The 22,380-nt window shown below is 52.3% G+C and overlaps 6 protein-coding genes across 6 annotated transcripts; 3 read left to right on the forward strand and 3 right to left on the reverse strand.

Moving 5' to 3' along the window:
* Positions 1-1,689: 1,689 nt before the first annotated feature.
* PPTG_05569 (hypothetical protein) lies at positions 1,690-2,166 on the forward strand (the record flags this gene model as incomplete). Its single annotated transcript, XM_008899153.1, has 1 exon — positions 1,690-2,166. The coding sequence occupies one exon, from the start codon at positions 1,690-1,692 to the stop codon at positions 2,164-2,166; it is 477 nt and encodes a 158-aa protein (XP_008897401.1).
* Positions 2,167-2,341: 175 nt separating this feature from the next.
* Positions 2,342-7,894, reverse strand: PPTG_05570 (hypothetical protein). The gene is made up of 2 exons (XM_008899154.1): positions 7,311-7,894; positions 2,342-7,182 (listed from the first exon to the last, which is right to left on the reverse strand). Exons 1-2 carry the CDS (start codon positions 7,441-7,443, stop codon positions 2,516-2,518), a joined length of 4,800 nt encoding a protein of 1,599 aa, XP_008897402.1. The 5' UTR covers positions 7,444-7,894; the 3' UTR covers positions 2,342-2,515.
* Positions 7,895-8,713: 819 nt separating this feature from the next.
* On the forward strand, positions 8,714-10,286 carry PPTG_05571 (23S rRNA methyltransferase). Its single transcript, XM_008899155.1, has 2 exons — positions 8,714-9,532; positions 9,599-10,286. Exons 1-2 carry the CDS (start codon positions 8,745-8,747, stop codon positions 10,140-10,142), a joined length of 1,332 nt encoding a protein of 443 aa, XP_008897403.1. The 5' UTR covers positions 8,714-8,744; the 3' UTR covers positions 10,143-10,286.
* PPTG_05572 (hypothetical protein) lies at positions 10,255-14,572 on the reverse strand (the record flags this gene model as incomplete). The annotated part of the gene is made up of 2 exons (XM_008899156.1): positions 10,255-11,349; positions 11,417-14,572. 2 exons carry the CDS (start codon positions 14,570-14,572, stop codon positions 10,255-10,257), a joined length of 4,251 nt encoding a protein of 1,416 aa, XP_008897404.1.
* A 332-nt stretch (positions 14,573-14,904) lies between these two features.
* On the reverse strand, positions 14,905-20,475 carry PPTG_05573 (hypothetical protein; the record flags this gene model as incomplete). The annotated part of the gene is made up of 1 exon (XM_008899157.1): positions 14,905-20,475. The coding sequence occupies one exon, from the start codon at positions 20,473-20,475 to the stop codon at positions 14,905-14,907; it is 5,571 nt and encodes a 1,856-aa protein (XP_008897405.1).
* A 639-nt stretch (positions 20,476-21,114) lies between these two features.
* PPTG_05574 (hypothetical protein) lies at positions 21,115-22,317 on the forward strand (the record flags this gene model as incomplete). The annotated part of the gene is made up of 2 exons (XM_008899158.1): positions 21,115-21,306; positions 21,379-22,317. 2 exons carry the CDS (start codon positions 21,115-21,117, stop codon positions 22,315-22,317), a joined length of 1,131 nt encoding a protein of 376 aa, XP_008897406.1.
* Positions 22,318-22,380: the final 63 nt, after the last annotated feature.

Raw genomic sequence — 22,380 nt, forward strand, 5'->3', positions numbered from 1 at the left:
ATGTCGCTCACAGTACTTCTAGCTAATGGTCGACCAAGATTGTACGTTTTGGTCGACCACTCAGCAAGTTCGGCGTGCGTCATTCCAGGATTCTCACCCGCTTTCGCTATGAGAGCACGCTTATCTTTGATGGTCAGCCAGCGCCCCATGTTTGTTAGCCGCGCAGGGATTCAAAAGTGCGTTTCCCGCCTGATTGAAATTCAAACGACCTCCAAAAATGCATAATATAAATCCGATAGAGGTTATGGCCGGACTGGAGGGACGGATTAGAGGGCGGAATCTGTATTAAACAGTGTCGTGTCGTAAACTTGTGCTATTCCCAGTACGTTTTTTATTGTTGGCGTCTCTTCTCTTAGCAGTGAATAGGCACGGGTAGCAAGCAGGCTCTTACTTAACGACAGATCACAGCCAGTGTCATCAGCGGGGCTATGTCAACTTTAAAACTCACTTGGCAATTTGCCCCCTCCCCGCACGATCCATTTCAGAAAGAAGCACAACGTATGCGCGCCTACTTCGCGGTTCTTCTCTTTGTCGCCACCCTTGTGGTGCTTTGTCGACAAACTTTGACTCGAGGCGAGCCTTAACGATCAGTTCGCCGGGTGCTCCACAAACGAGTGTCGTCAAGGAAAATGGACTGCCAGTCAAGCGCCATCTTCGGAAGAAAGAGTCTAAGGATGATAGCACTGAGGAGAGAGTCACCACATCTCAATTCTCATCCTTGGAGAAGGTGGTGGACAACGTACAAGTGGTTGAGCGGACGAAGAAGGCGTTGACGAAAAAAATTGCGTCCTTGGAGAGGCTGGACCTATTGCTAACTACTGAGAAGGTGCCTGCTTTGCTCGTAAAAAGACATGACAGTAGGTTTTGGAGAAATGTCCAATACAACGTTTGGATCTTTACCAAAAAGTCGCCAGACTGGGTCAAGGAGAATTACCCGGCGTTCGCCAAAGGATATGACCTGTTTTACCACAATCGAATGACGAGGGGATACAAATACGCATAACGCCGATGATGTCCTGGAAGATCAAGATTCTACGTAGCATTGATCTCAAATTCGTGCTACGGAAGCTGAAACGTTATCAAATGACAAATTGAAGTGACCGCGGAACCTGCAGCCACCCACACAATAATGTGTTATTCGTTTTAGGGCCAAGTCCCACACAATAGCAATGGCGTTCATTCTTTAAAGAGTTCTTTTTTTGCGCCTAAGTTGCGGTCCCTATCCTAGAGTGTTATACCTTCGGGGGCACAAGAATTGCATACTTACCCAAAACAAAATGCATCAATAGGCAGAATATATTGTATGTGTCCATGATATCTCACTGTAAGCTATATAGTAATACCGTAGTCGAAATGCCCGCAGCAAACAGCGGCAACCACAAAGATGGAGCATTCTATTCATTCTTTACTATTTAAAAAAATAATAATATTAAGAATATTGCTCTCCCATCTTTGCATGTATGTGGAATCTGTCTAGGCTAGCAATCAACGTCGACCGGGCTTAGACTGTAATCTTGGATGGGGCTTTCATTCTGCACACACAACAAACGCTATCTGAAGTCCATTTGACAATTCGCTTTCTCCTCTCAAGACTCAAGATTAACACAAGTACAGCCCATGCGTGTCTACTTCATCTTTCTCCTCGTTGCGACTACCCTCGCTGCATGTACTAGCGCTCTCTTGACGTCCATGGACTCGAGGCGAGTCACTGACACCACCTCTGTCGTTGCACCGCAATCCAGTACCATTAAGGAGAATGGAACACCTGCCAACTACCTACGGAAAAAAGAGTCGAAGATTGCACGAGATGAGGAGAGAGGGTTCACTTCCAAGTTTTCATCTGTTGGGAGCGTGCTGGAAGGCATGCCTTCGCTTGCGAGTAACAAGCTGTTGGGTGGTTTTAATAAATTACCCCGTAAGGATCAGGCGGAAGTTTTAAAGAAGTTGGCGTCGTTGGAGAGGATGGATGTAGCGTTGGCTACGAACCAGGTGCCCTACTGGATCAGCAAGTTTCCTGATAGTTGGGTTGGAAGGATCATGCAATACAACGCTTGGATCTGGTCCAAGAAAACTCCCGAATGGGTCATGAAGGAATATCCGGCGTTCGCCAAAAGTTACGACCTGTTTTATCACAATCGAATGACGAGGGGATACAAGTACGCATAGCGGCAGCGTTCTTCAAGACCGGAATAGTACTGATCCCAATTTCATGTCATGGAAATTTTTTATTCCAGTCGTTTCAACTTCATAAGAAATAATTGATGAACATCATGAGATCGTGATATTGGCCAACGTGTTATCAGCTTCAGCACTAAGCTCCGCCATTAACAACGACGTCCGCTTCAGTACTCATGGTCATTTGATTATGTATGCCGAGTTGATGCCACAAAGAATGTCAAACTACTTTTCAGAAGAAGTATCTTTAATTCTAAAACAATTCTAACTACCAAAAAAAACTACACATTACATTATGGTATTCTACTTGTAAGTTCTTCAAAGACCTCTAGTTAGTTCACTACAAGCCACTGAGTCGTGAGGATGTGGACAATGGACCAGAGCTGAAGCCGTACTGAGGAGGATATTGCGGCTCATGCGACGTTGCGTAATACTCGGCGAAGCAGGTGTCACACACGCGTACAGGTTCGTCGTCGAAGCCGATACCAAAGACCGAGACACGTCGGCTCGAGTGCTCGTGGCAGAACGAGTTACCACACATACGGCAATGATGGCGTCGTACGAACAGGTTGAACGGTTCCTCGCACTCGTAGCAGTTGGTGGAGCGCGCCCACTTGACAATACGAGGCATGCCACGGCCACCAAAGTGTGCAGGAGATGAACGGGGCGGGCCTTGGTAGAACGACGACGCTACCGAAGATGTTGGCGTTGGAGGGAGTCCAAGCGAACTGCTACCACTGCGTCGGCTGTTGCCGTGCGATGACCCACCGGCTGAAAGCTGCGACTCGGACAATGGAAGCGACGGAAGACTCGGAGGAGCCTCCATGGGCAGGTTCGAGAACGACGTGGTCGATGCGGCTGACGAGGACCGTGTCGGTCGTGTGCTGGACGAGAATGACATGGCATGAGACTTGCGAGATGTATGGAGGGCCTGCTCCTTCACTGCGATCGACTGTCGCAGCATGTTCATTTGACTTTGGATATTGAAGATGATCGAGTCCACGTCCGAGCCAGCTTCACTCGGTGGGGTGTCGCCGTACAATGATCCATCGGCTGAGGGGAAGCGTTCCCTGCCGCCGAACGACCCTCGCCCGTACATAAAGGACTCCCTTGCTGCGTCTTCGTAGTTCTTGCGCGCCACGAGCTGCTCCAGGAATTTGCACTTCGCATCCAGCTCCTCGATCTTCTGTGATAACATGGACACGTGGTCAGCTTGTGGTGCAGGCATCACACTCCGTGCACGACGCGGAGGCAACAGTGATACTTCGTCGTCATTCTCTGCGTCTTCATCATCGGATAGAGCGCCGTCGACTGAGTACCGACGACGACCGGAACGTGAGCGCGTTACACGAGCGGACTGACTCAAATCAAGCGGGGCACTTCGAGGTGGACGGGCAAAAGTCGACGACCGGCGCTGTTGATCCCGTCGAGAACTACCGCTTTGTTGCTCTACGAGCATTTGTTGCAGGCGCAAGATTTCGTTCTCCAGTAGCGAGTTGCGATCGTCGACGTGGCTGCTGCTAGTACGGCTACGTCGACTGTTTGCGCGACTACGCTGTCTGTTGTTGGAGCGGTGGTGGGTGGGAACCCAGATACGAAGTGGGGGCTCCATCCGATCATCACTGGTAGAGCTGTCTTCCTGTTCCGAGCTGGACTGGGTCGCTGGTAGGCCAATTGATTTTGACATACGTCGCTTTGCTCTGCTCCCCGCTGAGTCATCGCTTGGAGACGGTTCGGCCTCCATTTCACGAGCTTCCTGAGACTCTTGACATGCGCGACGGAACTTGCTGAACGCCACGTTCAAGCGAAAATGATGGAGCTTAGCTGAAACAACTCTGTTCTGTTGGAGCCATCGTCTGCCGTGTCTTTGAATGCTGATAGCCGCAGCACGCTCACGTTTCTGTTGTATCAACTGCTCTCGCTTTCGCTGAGCCAGCCAACGTCTGCAATGACTTTGAATTCGGATTGCAGTAGACATTTCCAGCTGCAGGCGTAGCAACTTCTGGCGTTGGTTTTGAGCTAACACACGTCTGCATTGTGCTTGGATACGCACAATCGCAATGATCTGAAGCTTCTGCTCTCGAAGTCGAGCAAGTTCCAGCTGCGCCAGCCAACGACGACAATTTCTTTGAATGCAGATAGCAGCAACAACTCGAAGCTTCTGCTTGCGAAGTCCAGCAAGTTGTCGCTGTGCAAGCCACCGCCGGACATTCGCTTGAATACGAATGACACCAGCGAGCTGACGTTTGACCATCAGCATCTCCTCTAGAATTCGCTGTGCCTTAAAACGTCTGAAACAAGCTTGAATCGCAGTGGCAGCTTCAACCTGGCGCTTTTGCTGAAGCATCTCGGTGAACTTGCGTAACACCACAAAGCGTCTCCAGCACGCCTGGATACAAGTTGCAGCCTGTTCGCGGCGTAGTGTGCGTAGTTTGTCCACTCGTCTCCGTCCCAGGAATCCTCGAACAATCGCTTGGACATGAATCACGAAGCCACGCAACTGTTGATACAACACTCGGCGTCGATATCCACGGTAATATTTCTGTAGCACTGCCGCGCAATGGCTTCGTAGCTCCACACGATATCGAGAGAACCGATTGTAAGTGGTAGATTTGCAGAACACCAGAGTCCTGCCCACCTGCACGTCCTTACGTCGAACGTCGTTCTCGAACGCTGTGCCACTGCTGTCACCAGTAACTGCAGTTAGAGCGCCAGGGTTCTTCTCCTCACGCTCTACTCCATCCTCTAGTAACACCTTGTCCATCAGCACGGTCACTAGAGCTTGTGCCAAGTCGTGGTTGTTCATCTTCGCAGCTCGGTCTCGTGTGCTCAAGAAGCACTTAAACCCCGAAAACAGTTCGATAAAACTCGCATGTGCGAGACGTACAGAGTAGCCATGGCGTGCGATGCGCACGGCTTCCAACACGCCTACTGAGCGCATCTGCTCTACCATCCTCTCGCGATCGAAAATGCCAGGCTTCTTGACCTCGTTGGGCTTCAGACAACGAACATAGTGGGCTTCAGTGTGTCCGATCTGAACGATAAGTCGGTCTAGCTGACTCTTGAACTGCGCCGACACACTAGGAGCACGCAGCATGGAATAGCGTCTCCGTCCAGCAGTTCCATTGTCAGCAGTTGGAGAGTCTACGTTCTCATCAGCTCCGATCGCCACCACAACGTCGTTACTTGAAGAAGACAGGATGTCGCTGGCGTCTGCAGGCAGCGCATCAGTGTTCTTCTCAACAAACTGCTCCACATTGTAGCACACGCGACCAGCAAAATGGTGGACCACGAACTGGTGGTTCACACGCTCCATCTTAGAAGCCGAAAAAGGGTGATTCTTAGTGTCCTGATGTACGGATTCCTCTTGCGATCCAGCTCGATGCAAGTAGCGACTGAAGGACGACATAAACGTCAGAGTACTCTGTTGTTGGAGTGATCCTGTCGAGTCTTCTCCGCCGTGATAACGATAGAACTTAGTGCTTAAGGCTTGGTTCGATCCTTTAGGCATCAGACACTCCTGGTCCAGTAACGAGAACAGACCGTTGCTTTTGTCATCGAAGAGAGCCAGACATGCTGCGTTGCTCGGGTACGAAATATTCGTCCAGTCGATCCCTTCTGCAATGTACACCTGCTGTTCTCGAACAAAGACGAACTCGTTGAATTGCGCTTGGAGTCTTTCGTTGGCGTAATTGATGCAGAGCTGCTCGAAGCCATTGCGGTTCAAGCTCTCAAAGCCGAAGATATCCAGAATTCCGATAGTAGCCAACTCGTCGTCTTCGTCTGAGATGGAGATGGCTGAATCAAAGTAATTGATCTCATCACTTAGACGCCGAACGACCCATGTAAACAGGCGCCCGTAGATCGCCTTAGCTAGCGAGCCACAGATCTCCTTGGCTTGCTCCGGATTGTGTTTAAGCACCATAACCTCCACACCAGCCTTGATCTCTCGACTACTCAATAGCGTCTCCAGTTTGTCCACATCTACACCCATGAGCTCTGCACATTTGTCCAAGTGAAATCTCGACGCGGCAGTGACAGACGCCGCATCTTCCTGTCCGTTTTCCGCTGTAAAATTGACGTTTCCTAGGTGCAACAATGCTGCCAAAATCTTGAAAATAGCCAGCCGTTCCAGCTCGCCTACACCAGTATCTTCAAACGCACGCACAGTCTCCACATACAACTGCGCATACTTGTCTGCAACAGCTCGTTTCCGAGCAAAACTGGGTCCATACGAGTTGAGTAGCTCGTATTTGCCTCCTTTCTGCAGCCCCAGAGCGTCCAGCAGCTCCTTGTCTGCTCCTTCGAGCAGCTCATAAAATATGTGGAAACTGCGTTCCTCCGGGTTCTGATGCAGCAGTCGCACCTTTTCCAGCAAATAACTCACGATCTGGGCCCCGACAATCTCGTTGTTGTGTCCGAACTGAATTTTGATGAATTTGCCGAACCGACTCGAGTTGTCATTTCGGATGGTTTGTGCATTGCCAAAAGATTCCAGAATGGGGTTCGTTTGCAGGATTCTCTTGCCAATTTCCACTGCGTCGCTCCCTTCCTGCTCTGAGCGTGACTGATCACGTCCCACGCTGGTTAGGAATTGCATGAGGAACTTGGTGCTCTCGGTTTTGCCACTGCCGCTCTCTCCGCTGACCAAGATGCTCTGATTACGTCGTTCCGGTTTTAATAGTCCGCCGAAAGCTTTGCCACCGATGGCAAACACGTGAGGTGGCAACTCTTTTTGCACTGACGCTGGGTTGGTGTTTGTCATGGAATGTTTGTATGCGTTCAGTTGCGTCTCGGAGTAGAGTTTTGGCAACGGTTTGAGCGGGTTTAGAGCCACGAGGATGTCTCCGATGGAAGTGTAGATCTGGTCGTGGTCGAAGCGCTCACTCAGCGCCTGAAGTAGCGCCGCCTCGTGCAGATGTTCGAGACTCGTGAGACTCGACATCGTCGGGAAGTTGGCCGACATGTTGCGCAGACACAACTCGTCGTCGAAGCCCGGATAGCGACCTGGCAAATGGCAAAAGTTGAGTGTTAGTTGCCGGTGTTGCTTTTTGCCAACCCATTTAGGATAGGTCTACAGCGAAAGGGGACATTTTGCCGCCTTGGAAAGGAAATGAAAAGACGCGATCACTCACGCATCACGATGTCGCCCGTGTCGAGGCGCCGAACTTGCACGATGCCGCTCGCGTCCTGGTAGTCGACCACCTCGCCTGCAGCCCAGACGGCGGCGTCCTTGGTCTTAACCCACACGTTGGTGCCCACGTCCATGGCGGCCGAGCCGGGGACCTTAGGAGATAAGTTGCGATCTGGTTCTTTGCGCGGGGGTGCGGGTTGTGGGCGTCTTGGAAATGAGCTGTCCACCCGGGCGCCCCGGTTAAACCACGCGCCTTCGCTCGTGTTTTGCCTTGTGTGATGGACGGAAGAAGGGCAGTTTTTTTCCGCCCACAGAGGTGTATATAGGGTTTTGTATGTGAACAGAAACGGGCCGTATTGCAAGAAGATTTTGCGACGGCATCGCGTCGTTGAAGGGCCCGAAGCTGCGACGATGAACGTGGAGGGCGGCAGTTGTTTGTGGTGGCCATGGTGGATCTCAACTGCTTCGAAGTAGAGCTAGAGTTGCTTGCAGGAAGTGCTAGAGCCCATGTAGCGCCGAACAAGCCAGTGGAGGCTATGAATTTGCTGACCAATCTTACATCCGCATGGTCTTATTCGGATGATTCGCAGCAGCTGTGACGCGATGGCACTTAGCTTGGCGCCACAGACGAATACCTTGGCAGCGGTACGAGACGCAGCAGCCTGGTGGTCATGCCGATAGTTACCAGATCAAGCGACGGTCTCACAGCCAAGATATGCATACATATTGCAGTGAAGAACTCTCAGTAGAAATGCGAGGCGAAACGGACGTGTAACGCTCATTTTCACTGAAGATACCTTCGGTTCGTAACAGAAAAACAACCGCCGACGCTAAAGTATCAGTTGTGGATGGCAAAATTCCACTGTCATATTTCGGACGAGCCCTTGAATCAGCCTCGTGATGGCTTGAGGCACTCCGAACTCCACGAACACAAATTGATTTTACCATCCTGCAGTATGCGCGTATCGCGGAGTGGACGGACGCGAACTGTCCTCGCACAGCCTACGCCGCAGGTGCATGCTGAGCCCAAGAATCTTGGCTGCAAGTTTTCTCAGCAAATGACTATCTTAGAGATATTTCGTCAAAAAAATTGAGGAATGGCTCTTGGAGAGCAGAGGATGGCTACGTTGAACACAAGACCAGGCGCATCTTTTCGCCAGCTTTCATGAAGAAAAGGATGGGAGGGTCGCATGGCAACTAGTGGTTGCCATGCCAACCACCACCAGAGGCGCTGGCAACGGCTGACGTGAAGAAGGATTTCCAACTTTTTAACTGCTTGCACATTTTTTCAGGCGACGTCCTTCTGCTGACATTCATTGCAATCTTCGTCCTTCCAATTCTCCGGACACCGTTGCAAATTGTAAGCGGTATCAGCTTCTACCGCTCTCAAACTGCATCGTCTGTGTGCACCACACCAACTTGCTATGACTGGTGTATGTCACTCATTTCATCGCTGCAAAGCGTCACCACCAGCACCATGGTCAAGAAGCGCACGCTGTCACCGCTGCCGGCCTTCGACCAGAAGGCGCTGCCCGAGTTCCTGCAGACGCATGGCTTCAAGGAGCTGCACGCGCTGACGATCTGGCGCTACTTGGCGCAGCATCCGGACGCCACGTTCGCCGATATCCCCGGAATCCCCAAGACTCTCCGCGCACTACTGGGCGAGCATTTCGCGCACTTCACGACGTCCGTGACGACAGAGCAGCGCTCAGCCGATGGCACCGTGAAGCTTCTGCTAAAACTACAGGACGGACACGAGATCGAGGCTGTCATCATGCGCCACACAGGCCGCAACACGCTCTGCGTCAGCTCCCAGGTGGGCTGTCAAATGGGCTGCACATTCTGCGCCACGGGCACACTCGGCATCATCGCCGACCTATGCAGTGGAGAGATCCTGGAGCAGCTCGCACACGCCAACCGTGTGGCACCTATCCGTAACGTCGTATTCATGGGAATGGGCGAGCCGCTCAACAACTACGACGCCGTGTTAGCCGCCATCCGTGCCATGACCAAAGTTTTCGGCCTTGCACCCAAGTACATTACGCTATCGACGGTTGGTGTGATCCACCGCATCCGCCAGTTATCGCGCGATGCGCCGCTCGTGCGCTTGGCGTTGTCGCTGCACGCCCCCACCCAGGAGATGCGCAGTGAGATCGTGCCCACGTCCACGGCGTATCCGCTCGACAAGCTCATGGCAGCTATTGATGACCACCTCGCGATGAAGTACGTTCGATATGGATTAATAATTGAGGTGTGTTGTATTGTACTAACGTGAGTTTTTGTCTTTAGGGAGGGACGTTTGGTGATGGTGGAGTACTGCATGCTGGCGGGTGTGAACGACTCGATCGAGACTGCTCACATCCTTGGCAAGCTGCTACAGAACCGATCGGTGCACGTGAACCTCATCCCGTACAACACGACGGACGTTGGCGCGCAATTCCACTCGCCGTCGCCCGAGGACATCCGTGCATTCCATGCCGTGCTGCGTGACCCGTACAACCTGAAGGCCACGATCCGCGAGAACCACGGCACAGATATTGACGGCGCCTGTGGCCAATTGGCGCTGAAGAACAAACCCGATGGCAGCCGTGACATTGAAGATCTTGGTCCGCAGAGAACCAAGGCTCCGCGTAAGAACAAGAAGCCGTCCTCAGGCTCAGACAACGACAGTGTTGACACTTCTCCCGTAGCTATATCGACTGGATCATGGCTCGCCCGTGTCAATGACTTCATCGATGAATACCAGCAGGCTATCGGCTTCACGTTGCTCGGAGCATCGGTCGCTGTGCTTGCCATCGGGATTGCCCGTCGCGGACGGACGCACGTAAGTTAATCAAGCAAGAGCAGCTCAAGTCTCCATAGAAACTGATGATCCAGGTACGCGCAGGTATTCTCGTAAAGATCTCTACTGTATTCGCCACCTGATCCTGTCAAAAACTCGCTGCTTACATAATGTGTAGCAATTTCTTGATCTCTTTGTCTTCTTTCATCCGCTGTCGTCGTCCAGCCAGTCGTGTACGCTCTACCTTGTCAGCTTCAGCCGATCGAAGCAGTCGTAACGCCTCCATCTCTCGCTTCTCGTGGCGATTCCGCACGAACCAGAAGCTCTTTGAATCTCGACGACGCACGAGCGCTTCGGCATCGCGGATTTTCACAGCGGCGGCAAGACGTTGCTGCTCTTGTTCTTCTGCTTTCAGGCTGCTTGCAACAGCCGCTCGAGCAGCGCGTCTCATGAGTGCTCCGGACTGCGCCACGAAGCAGGTTTCGAACTTTCGCGTCTGTTTGTGACGTCGTGTGGCGTATCGTTGGTGCTCTAGAGCCTCTCGAGCGTGTATTTGCTCGAGTTCGCGCTCAAAGCGCATTCGTTGTAGGTTGACGTCGACGTCCAACTTAATGTAGGCCACTTCGGTAGCTTTCTCGCGCTGGAGCATTCGGCGATCCACTATGAGTGCCTCGGTAGCCCTTTCACCTTCTTCACGTAGGTCGCGGACATAATGCTCGCGAGCAAGCTGTTCTTGGTCCTGTTTATCCTCTACGGTGATATAGCTGGGTTTCCCAAGACGATTCACTAGCATTTGGTGGCGACTGCTTCCCAGAGGGATCGACGGCGAAGCCGAAGGTGTTGGAGTTTGAGGTTGAGTGGGGACGAGAAGTTTGATCCAGTCGCTTGGATGTCTCTCAGCATCTTCAGGAAGTGTAGAATCTACCACGTGTAATGGCACGAGAGCGTCACTGTCTGGTTGACGAGGTCGTGGGAACACGCGAGGAGGTCCACGAGGCTCGCGTTCCGACGGTCGCACAGGTTCCCGAGTCTCAGGCTCTCTCGGCGGTATCTGCTGCACGTGGAAGTCAGGCGATGGCTTCACTGTCTTCGAGACGGGAGGAGAGGCACCATGAATTTTGACCGTGGTGTGGAGCGCCTCGAGCTTTCGCTGCGTATGAATCCACCATCGAGAAGGAAACTCATCTTGCATCCACATGAGGGAGTCACTCAGCACAGTCTCGACTTCTTCTCTAGTAGCACCCTGGCTTATGGCCCACTAGAAATGCAACAATGCATGTCAAGTTTAATACTTCAGACTCGATTTATATGATAATAAGGCGTACCTGGTGATGGCGAAATGCAGCTCCATACAGCGCCTCCAACGTGTACATCCGTGCGTACGTCTTCGTGATCGGGTCGAATGTCTTGCATAGCAGCAGTAGAGCGCGTTTCCTTGCTTCGTCAATGGATTCAAACGTGAGACGCACAAACGACGTGTCGATCCCTAGTTGTGACGGGTCCAGCTGCCAATTTCTTGCCGTTCTGTTCGCTGAAAGTCGTCGAGCGATGTCCATAACTCGAGTGGCTGAGGCGACAACGCGCTGGCATGTTGGGAACTCGCGGAACGGATTCATCTGTGCGAACATTTCAGCAATTGGTGGCTGTGTGACGCCGAGCATCAGCTCACGCTCCATGAGTGTTGGCTCGATCTGCACTCCATCGACCAGTAGTAATGCCGCAGCATCTTCAGACCGCGAACTCATGCTCTCCTGCTCGGGATCTGGTGTACCAGGCATCCACACAGGCAGATAAGCGCTGCAACGTTGGCTCGACCAGAGTTCAATCTTTGATGAGCTTAAATGAGCTGATGGAACGGAAGAGACTTGATGATACTGGGGCTGAGGAAGCAGAATCGAGCGCTCTTCACGACTGGCGGTGTACAGCAGTAGCTGTCCTGGCGTCAAAGTAAGCTCTACCCGTGTCCCCGAGACAATTCGACAGTGAAGACGATGCTCATGGCATCGATGCCGCGCCACAACGGTCCGCACTGCAGGCCAGAACTCCACAAGTGTGCGATACACGCTGGCTTCCATGTACAGAGTGCGAGAATTAATACTTGCTCCAACCAGAAGACACGCACGCAGCACATCCAGTCGACGACGCAGTCCAATACGAAATCTCCACCACCGCTGAATACATAACAGTGCACGTGCAATCGTAACCTCGAGAGCATTCCGACGTGAATGGCACATCGACGCTCGCCATGCTGACTGGATCAACAACGCTGCGTCCGCACGCTTTGCTTGCTCGTACGGCATTGCAAAAGCCTTCGCTGGGCCCACAGAACACATGGAAACCGCGCGATCAAGACTCGACACGATGTGCAGGTACATGTCAATCGTCCACGGAATGAACACCTTCATCTTTCGATAGCCGTTCAAGTATTCGGGTGATGAAGTCACTAGCCGTTTCCGCTCCCACCGGGTGGGTGCGTGTCCTCGTGCACGAAGTTTTGCCTTGGTAAGAGAGAAATGCGTCTCACTATTGTGCTGCTGGCGGCGCTGCCTCTGTTTCACACAAGCGTTGAGAATTTTCCGGTTGCAAATCACCAACCGCTGTCGAATTTCACGCGTCACTTGGTTTAAATGCAGCAGCACTGCTCGAGATTGACGCTTGGCCACCATTTCCATCCTCGATGGAAGTTTAGCGCCGCTAACTTCGCTGTTGGCAAGATCTTGTCGATGCTGACTCTGGATAGCGGCGATATGCTCGAGATCTTGCTGCAAAAAACGTTTTTCAGCGACGAGCAACTGGTTTTCTACAGCGTTGTCACTAGGAAAGCCACGGATGAGTGCAGGCCAGCCTGGAGCAGTCGAACGCCGCATTGGGTGTTGAGAAGATGCATCAAGTGTAGATTGGGCATCTCGACCCATGCGAAGCAGCTTATAGCCCTCATCCTCCTCCCGTTGTAGTCGATGTGGCCGTTCTGGAGTGGGTGACCTGGTGTTTGCGATCGAAGCTAGACGCACAACGTTCGAGTTCGGGTTTGGTCCACGGAGAACACTCATCCCAGACTGGGCACAACGCTCTCGAAGCAGTTCGAGGCGATCTTCACGAGATAACTTCATGAGATAAGGATCACGACGAGCCACACGCGTAGCCAGAGTGAGCAGCTCCTGCTCGAATTCTGGCGTGTAGTATATCCAGATTTCTTGCTGGTCACGTAAGAGTTGTCGGGTGCGGCGTGCATGACGTTGGTGCACCATTTGACACCAGAAGCGGATCTTCTTGATGGCCACAGCTCGTTTCTTGGCTTGGAAATGCGTTCGCCATCGACGAATCATCGGTAACATTTTCTCAAACGATCGTCGCGCAAGAGGCGACAAAAGTCCATGACCGGCGGCGACGGAGGCCATCAGCAGCTTCGATTCTCCGTTTGCGACCACGAGCTCGCAGATCTGGCGCTTGATCAGTTGACGCAGAAGAAACCCCCGAATGTGTTTCTGGACGTGAATGATGAGCTCACGAACATTACGGAAGCGCGGGAAGTTGGCACGTCGCGACAGGTATCCCCTGATAAGTTTCTGCGCGCGAACGCTTGGGCTGTTGTCAGCGTGTATAGTCGCTACTGCGGTCTCTGTTTCTCCCACGTAAAGTAGAGCGGCGTCATCCGTCTCAAATTCGAGAGGCATAAGGAGGTGCGCGATACTTAGTCGTGGAGACAGTGCATTGAAGCGAGCGCTTGGACGAGCGTGCTGAACAACCTCTTGGTCTGTAGTCACAAAGTTGTCGAGAGCCTTGAGGAAGGGGAGCTTGTTCACGATAAAACTGCGCGCATTCTTCAACGCCATGAGGGGATTGTTCGTCAAATTTAGCCAAAGTAGGGATCTCGAACAACCTTCAAGCCCTTGTACATCTGCCCACGTCCTTAAAGCGTTTTGAGAGAGAAAGCACATGCTCAGGCATCGGAACTGTGACCAGAAATCGATGCTAGGTAACGTGGCAATGTCGTTTTGTGACGCGTTTAGCACCCGCAAAGTCCTCGCCATTCCCTCGATGGGTCTCAAGTCTCTCAACGCATTTTGCTGCACGTTGAGCATTACAACAAAGTCAAATCCGCCAGACGTGAACAGGGTGAGATCAAGCATACTCTCGCTCACACGTTGCACTACTCGAAGCTGCCATTCCCATGCATCTGCATCGTCGTCTTCTGTGTCTACCTCGTCCACTTGATTGGTCTCGTTGTCACCCCAGGGTGAGATCTCTCCGTTCACTTCAACGGCTGCTTCCTCTTGCTCCACAGAACACGCTTCGATATTATTCTCACTTGTTTCCTCCCGTGTCTCTTCCTTTCCTTCTTGCTGAATCCACAACTCGCTCTCCTGCTTGGTTTCCACTTGATCATCCTTGTCACCTAAAGCAGCCTCATCAATCTCTTCTAGCTGCTGTTCGTCGGTGTGGGCTGCTTGATCCGAGTGCTCTTCCTGCACTGATGACATCGTCGAAGACGTACAATATCTACGCACTAACCCAACATTCCAGCCGACGATTTATACAAGTTTAGCTAGTGAGCGTAACGGTCCATGCAACGCAGATGAAAACGTTAGTCACCTCATTCAAGAATGCGGAGCCCTCACCTCTCGATACACTCGAACGCATAGTCGCTCCAGTCGAAACATTGTTCACAATACGGTTGCATTTGTTGCGATTCTGCCAACGTCTCGCGCCAGATTCTGTCCTTCCCGCTGCGCACGGCGGTCTACTTTCTATAAATTGTCTGCCTGTGTACATGACGCCCACCTCACCTCGTTCGATGCTGGATACCATGGGGTCATGTTGAAGCGCTACTGCCAGCCTGAGCCGCTCTAGTCGTCGGCTGTGCTGTTACTTTTGTAGCGGAATTGGTCGACGACGGAGCCGAACTTGCAACAGCAGACGCACCTTGTGGCTTCTTCGCTTTCTTAGTCGATCGAACGGGGGCTTTATCTTTTCGTGTGTACGCCTTCCTCTTACGTGGTGCCTGCTTTTTCGTCGCACTGGTACCTGAGGCAATCGCAGCAGACGTCACGGAAGGAGAAAGCCCTACCATCGCTTCATCCAAAGCCTTAACAGCGGCCGCTTCTGCAGCTTCCGTAGTGAGCGCTTCACCTTCGTCCTTAATCTTACTCTTAACTCCACCACCCGTTAACAGCTTCACATAGACATCTAAAGGTTCTGCAGTTTTCGCGTACGTCAACGGGAGCTTCGAGTACTCGTTCATCAACACCTTCAATCGCGACAACTGCTGCGTTTTACTCGCGCTTTTCGTCATGCATTTATGTGCGCGAGAGACCCACGCGTCCACGCGACCAATCAAGCTGCGAAGCGGTGCCACAGTCTTTTTGTCCTCCCACAGACCGTACTCCAAGGCGTACGCAATAGCATCACTAAGTTCGCAGCGTGACGGCCGCTCTTGCAATAAAGACACCACCACTTGGCTCCACGATACGGTACGCAGCAAGCGGGCATACATATCCACGCCAGGGAACAGCTTGTCAATGCCCACAGATTCTGATTCAGCTGTTGTACTCGAGGCTGGTGCTGGCGGATGTTCCATTTCAGAGAGCGCTGTTGCAAATCCTCGCGGGAGGAACGTCGAGAAGTCGATGTTCGCACGTGATAAGTTTGCTGTAGTGTTCAGCAACGTCACGGCTTGCCTCACCCAGGCTTGAGCATACGGTAGCATACGATGCCGAGCGTGGAATACGTCGGACAGTTCACGAAGAGATTGCTGCGCGTTCGCCAGACGCTCGCGACTAAGACGCAACGAACTTTGAAGCTCTAGCACCTGCTTGCTTGCGTCGACGTGCTCACTCTTCATCTTTGCGAGTTGCTGTTCCACCCCACCTGCAACCACTAGCGCTGCTAATCGTTCTGTGCTCCCCATCAACGTGGCAGCCATCGGATTTAATAACTGCGGCGTCGGGACCTGATGTACTCCAGACGTTGAAGCAGGTGTGGTAGCAGCCGTGCTCGAAGTAGGCTTGCTTGTAGCAGTCGTAGTCATAACCGAGGCCGCAGTTGTGGTCGAAGTAGTCGAGACAGCTGCCGTTGGCTGTGGGGTTGAGCTAGTACTTGCCGAGACAGTCGACGGTACTGTTGAAGTAGTAGACGTCGAGGAGCTGTTGGGCAGGTCGCTTGAACTCTTCACTCCATTAGCACTTGCTGCACCACCTTCACTGGTCGTCGTTACTGGCTTGGTAACGAGCTCTACCTTCGGTGCGCTCTTTAAAATATTGTTAACTGCACGCATGGGAGGAATCAGGATGCTTGGATACTGTGGACGATTCAACGCTGTCGCATTTATACCTGCCAGCGTCGAAGCTGCTGCTGCGCTTGATGTAGCTGTACTGACACTGCTACTTGAAGCACTTGCAGCAGCAGCGAGGAGGAGAGCATTGGTATCAACGCTACTGGTGGGGGCCGCGACGTTGGTAATGGTAGACGTTTCTGCTTTTACAGGAGCTGCTTCTGGCATTGACATCGTCGCGGAAGGCTGAACAGTTGAAGGCTTTACTTGCGCCTGATTCAGTGCTTGCTGCTGTCCAAGGGCGCCACTCCCTGCTACCGATTTAATAGATAAACAAGCCTTTGCACGTTCGATGTCGTCAATTCGAGCGCGAAGCTGGTTCATCTGATTGTTGCAGCTAAACAGCAGCATATCAGTGCGCTCGACCGTTTTTTCCTCACGTTTAACCTTGCGCAATGCACTGGCCTGATGCTTCTCGAAAGCCCTCGCATACTCCTGCATATCCCACATGTTGCTTTGCTTTTCCGTTGCCTTCGCATGTTGCAGCATTGATCCAAGCTCCTGTAAAATGGTACAGGACGGACACGTGTAGTGCTCTACCTTCTCAGCCTTTTCCTTTGACATACCAATGCAACTGTCGTGGAACCAATCATCGCAATGATCACAGCCGATCATTAACCCGTCAAAAGGCTGACGACAAATACAATAGCGCTCCGTGGCGGACTTCAGCACATCGCGATGCATGTCGAGGTCAATCACCAGTCGGGCGCACTCGTACTCATTAAGCAGTGCCAGTAAATTCGCAACTCGTGCCTGTCCTGATTCGATTCCGGACGCCAGCACGCGACTCTCCCAATCGCTTGCAATCTCCAGGTGCTCCTTCAGGAAGTCAAACACAGGCATGTCAATTGCGATGTCCTCGCCTTCCTCCACCAACGAACGGGCAGCACTCATGCTCATTCTCCCAACCCCCTTCGTTATCAGAGCTCTCAAGCGCTTCTTTAGTTTGGAGAGCCACACTCGTGCTTTCTTAGCTTCATCCATCACAATCTTGAAGGCGCCTTGCTCCAACAGTAGTCCACTTCCATTGTCAAGCAACGCCTGGAGTTCGTTTACACGAGCGTGCTTGTCGGCTATGCACTTGTGCACACGCTCTGTCCACTCTAAAACCACCTTCTCGTGGGTTTTCAAGTACGAAAGTGGCCACAGCATCCGCTCTAATGTCGCCAGAGTTGCAGGTTTTACCACATCAAGGGTCTTAATCTCCTCAAGGCTCTCCGTTATGTTGTCACCCTTAGCAACAAGATCTTGGAGAGGAAGAATCTCATCGTAGAAAAGAGATCGAGATCCTTGCAGCCACTCCAGCAACGATATGATAAGAGCAATGACCTTCTGCTCTGGGGCTTCCACACTGAGTACGTCACTCTCCTTTTGCACTTGCAAAAGCTGCTGCTTCCATCCATCCAAGACGCGTACAGACTCGTCAGTAATATTCTCCGTAATGTCGCCCTTTTCTCCTGCTAGAACAAGCTCTTCGACGGTCTGTCGGGCTTCAGCTTCTTTCAAGTCCAAGCTGTTCACAGTTTCAAAACTCTCCTCCGCCATAGCTAGGACCGGTTCTAGAAGATCCCGTCCGTTCTTCGCCATCCAAGACGTCTTTGAGTCGTCGGGATCGTCCTCCTCCTTCTTTGCAATTGATTTCTGCATACACCCACTCTCAATTCGAACATGTGTCATGATTGCATCAGCATGAATCTCTAACGCTGGCATGCTCACAGCCGCAACACCATTCGCGTTGGTAGGCTTCGTGTCTGCTGCTGCTTCTGCCTGCACTCCAGTCTCGGCGCTAGTGAGCTTATTCCCAGGAGATACAACCTCCGGTTTGGAATCTGGCTTGGAATTTTGTTCACTGACTTCCATTGGTGCTACATAATCGCTCGATCCCGCAGCATCAACTTCCATTGCAGAGAATTCGCTCTCTTCTTCTTTTTTTACCTCTTTGGATTCATCATTTAACGGCGTTGATGACATATCCACGTCCCGACTTTCGGTACTCTCATTATCTGCAGCGGCCGGACTCACATCGCCAATGTGAAGTTTCTTTTTGGCCTTCTGTAGTTTCTCGTAAATCATCAAATCGAACGATTGAAGGCGCTCCACTACACTTGCCACAGACACGCTCACTTCACCATTGATCACTTCTTGCGCCTTCGCGCGCCATGCTGTCAGATCATGAAGCTCTTTCGAAAGAATGCGCAGCTCATTGCGAAACAGAAAGCGCAGTCTCTTCGACTCATTCAACAACTCGTGAAGCTGTTCCGTCGTGAACGAGTCATTCGCTAGACGCTTCTTCCTCGATTGTCGCGGGGGGATACATTCACGAACACGCGCTGCCCACTCCTTCTCACCTTCAACGATACTGGCGAGACTTAGCCCCTCTTCAAACGTAAACGGGAATGAATCAATCTTCTCGAGTAAAGCCGACGCCTGCGCCAAATCGCCCAGTTCTCGCGGCATCGAGTCAATTTCCATGCTCGATTCATCTAGATTGTTCGCAATCGTTCCCGACAAACAACCAATACTCATTAAAATAGCGCTCGCTTCAGCTTGCGCTTCAACCCCCTTCAGAAGCAGATCGTTCAGCGGTGTAGTGTAGGAAGACACATCAATCGCAAGTGCCTGTGACTTCTCGACCAACTTGCTAATCGCATCCATTGTCTTCTTTTTTGATCTATCGATACTTGCCGTAGAGGACGATGATCTGGACGAGTGTGAAGAAGGAAAATAAGACGACAGCGAGGCAAACAGCTTATCAAACGCTGCAACGCCAAGATTGTCACGAAGCTCATTGATCCACTTGCGAGACTGGTCCATGGCTGCATTGATATCGCGCTCCACCTGTGGCTTCCAACGTGACTGTTTCTTCGGGTAAATGCGTTCCCGAATAGTCTTTGCCTGTGTAAGCAAATCCTCCATTTCCTCGATAGACGTACGGGACGCCAGCTTCGACGCGGCGGTTGTGCACCATTCACGTGCATCAATTTCAGCCTCCAGGAATTTCTGCTCATCCATGACCACAGGAATGTCTTTTGCCTCCTCCAGGAGTTCTTTCAACTGCTCGAGAGTCACATCAGCCCCACCATCTATCGCCTCTTTCACTTTAACAGCCCACACGTCTGCACACTCCAGTAAATCCTGCATTTCAAACATCTCGGAACTATTTTCACACGGCGCGTCGTCCACAAGCGCGCGAATCGTCTCCAGATCCATTTTCTTTGGGTCTGCACCGCCTGCTCGCCGTGTTGGTCGGCGATTAGGCATACATTTACGCGCCTTTGCTAGCCACGTCTGCGCGCTTTGCATTTTGGTCTGAAATTGCTCCACTTCCTGCTCGAAATTCACTGGCACCAGCTCGATCTTTGCCAACACATCGCGTATTAAGGGCAGACTTACCTTGTCTTCCGCTAGCATTTTATCAATCGTTGCCTTGAGCTCCTTTACTTCGTCAACTGTTTCACGGAAGTTGCTCTCCTCTGGGAAGATGAGTTGCGGAGCCATTACTGCCTCAAAGAGACCAATTAGCTCATTTAGTTCCACCCGTTTGCTCTGGTGGCGTTTACTGCTGTGTTCCAGCGCCTCCTTCAGTTGCGTGAGGGCAGTGTCGAACGCTTGTAGCCTGGATACGACAGCTTCCTTTTCCGGTAAGACTATCTGCATATACTCCGCCTGATGCAGCAATTGCAGTAGCCGAGCACGGTCCACCTTCTCCTTGCTAACAGATTCACATTGCTCTCTCCACGTCAATATCCGCGTCACAAGTCGCGACAGCACACCCGCTTCGGTCGCTGGAATCACATCGCCACTGGCCTTAGCCTTTTCATGCAACTCGCACATCTGTTCCAGCATTTTTCCATCAATTTCGGTGCATCTCATGCAGCGATAGAAGGCTAAGAGCCACTTCTTAGCTTCCTCTGCCGGCGTCGGCTTGCTCACGCTCTGATTCACACCCGTAGTCGACTTCGGCAGTTCAATACTATGTCTCGCATACAGCGAGCATGCTGCGTCAGTAGTATTATAGTCAAAGCGGTGCAGATGCTGCAGCGCCAGTGTCATGACCTGTTCCTGCGTGTCGAATGTGGCCCCATCCCTTAAAGACCGCGCCAGCTTGATATATTTGTCCAACTCCAGCCCCAGCTCTAAAAAAGACAATACAAATAGAAAATTTGGTCAAAATAACACTAAAAAATTCGCCTCTGCGTCACGCACCTTCGGCCTTGTCAGGACAGTATCTGAGCTTGGGCTGCTGTAGCGCGTGCTTCTTGTACAGCAGCTCGGCGGTGTCGGCCGGGGACGCAAGCAGCTCAGGGATCACAGCTTGGTATCTCTTGCCGACCCTCGAATGGAGAGCCACGAACTGCGGAGACGTGCTAGGGGCGACCCCAGAGCTACCCGCTCCGCTGCTGACGCTGTCGCTGCGCTCTCGGGGGCTCTGTTCGCCCGCTGTATCCTCCGAAGCGCCGCCGCGTCGACTCATGGAGCTCAGGACTCGGCTTCCGCGCGCAAGTTGGCAAATGGACCTGCTGTCTTCATTTTGACGGGGTTTCAACCAATGAAATCAAGCATGGAATTGGTCGCGACCTTTTGTGATTTGATGCGCAAATTTGGTCCCTAAGATACATTTTGTAGGGTGCTGCGCCGGAATGCAGGTCATTTTGTGATCGCCACTGGAAGAAGCTAAGCTCCCTGACCGCGATGCTCGCCGCGAAGCTCCTGGGCGCCGCCCGCCACACCCGCCCGCAGCTGGCGATGACGACCGTGGCACGAACCGGTAGCCCGTTCCTGCAGCCGACGACGACGCGTCTGTTCCACAACTCGCGCCCCATTTTGGCCCAGTCCTTCGACGACAATGGAATGCCACGCCTGCAAGATACGCCTGTCAACATCGTACGCCCAGCTACGCTATAACCTTTATGTAATTGATTAGTGCTAATATATTAATATTTGTCAATGCTACAGGGCGTGCTGATCGTGCCGCAGCAGCGCGCGTGGGTCGTGGAGCGCTTTGGTAAATTTCAGGACGTGTTGACGCCTGGACTGCACTTTTTGATCCCATTTGTGGACCGAATTGCGTACGTGCATTCGCTCAAGGAGGAGGCCATCAAGATCCCCGGCCAGACGGCCATCACACGCGACAACGTGACCATCAGTATCGACGGTGTGCTGTATGTCAAGATCATCGACCCATATAACGCCAGCTACGGCGTCGAGGACCCGCTCTATGCTGTGACTCAGCTGGCACAAACCACCATGCGTTCCGAACTCGGTAAAATCACACTGGACAAGACCTTCGAGGAGCGAGAGTCGCTCAACCTAAGCATTGTGGAGGCCATCAACCAGGCTTCCGAGGCCTGGGGTATCAAGTGTCTGCGATACGAGATCCGGGACATCGCCCCGCCTCGCAGTGTCAAGGCGGCTATGGACATGCAGGCTGAGGCAGAGCGTCGGAAACGTGCTGAGATCCTGGACTCCGAGGGTGAACGTCAAGCGTACATTAATGTGGCTGAAGGTAAGAAGCGCGCCGCCGTGCTGGAGGCAGAAGGTGCGGCCGCTGCCATTCTTGCCAAGGCCAATGCCTCGGCTGAGGCTATTCAGCGACTCTCGAGCGCTATCCAGGAGACAGGTGGACGTGACGCAGTGGCACTTCAAGTGGCGGAGAAGTACGTGGACGCCTTTGGCAACATCGCCAAGGAGGGCACAACGGTGCTGTTGCCGGCCAACACCAACGATCCTTCCAGTATGGTGGCGTCGGCACTCTCCATTTTCGGAAACATCCAGAAGCAGAACACCAAGGAGGCTGCTCGTATTGCTGGCAAGGCAAACAATCAGGATAGTGTGGAAGGTGAACTTGGCGAGTACACTTTGGACAGTATCGACCCAGACACGACCAAGAACTGACCTGAAAGCCTGACTGCCATAGCGGTGTATGACAGGTAGAACACACAACAAGCTGCTGTTTGA

This window comes from Phytophthora parasitica (assembly GCF_000247585.1).
Source record: "Phytophthora parasitica INRA-310 unplaced genomic scaffold supercont2.7, whole genome shotgun sequence".
In the NCBI taxonomy this organism is placed as follows: domain Eukaryota; phylum Oomycota; class Peronosporomycetes; order Peronosporales; family Peronosporaceae; genus Phytophthora; species Phytophthora nicotianae.

Coding starts and splice junctions, on each gene's coding strand:
- PPTG_05570 (XM_008899154.1), bottom strand. CDS start 7,443: ATGGACGTGGGCACCAACGTGTGGGTTAAGACCAAGGACGCCGCCGTC. Junction 7,183..7,310: donor CACGGGCGACATCGTGATGC/GTGAGTGATCGC, acceptor GCCATTTGCCAG/GTCGCTATCCGGGCTTCGAC.
- PPTG_05571 (XM_008899155.1), top strand. CDS start 8,745: ATGTCACTCATTTCATCGCTGCAAAGCGTCACCACCAGCACCATGGTC. Junction 9,533..9,598: donor GATGACCACCTCGCGATGAA/GTACGTTCGATA, acceptor TTTTGTCTTTAG/GGAGGGACGTTTGGTGATGG.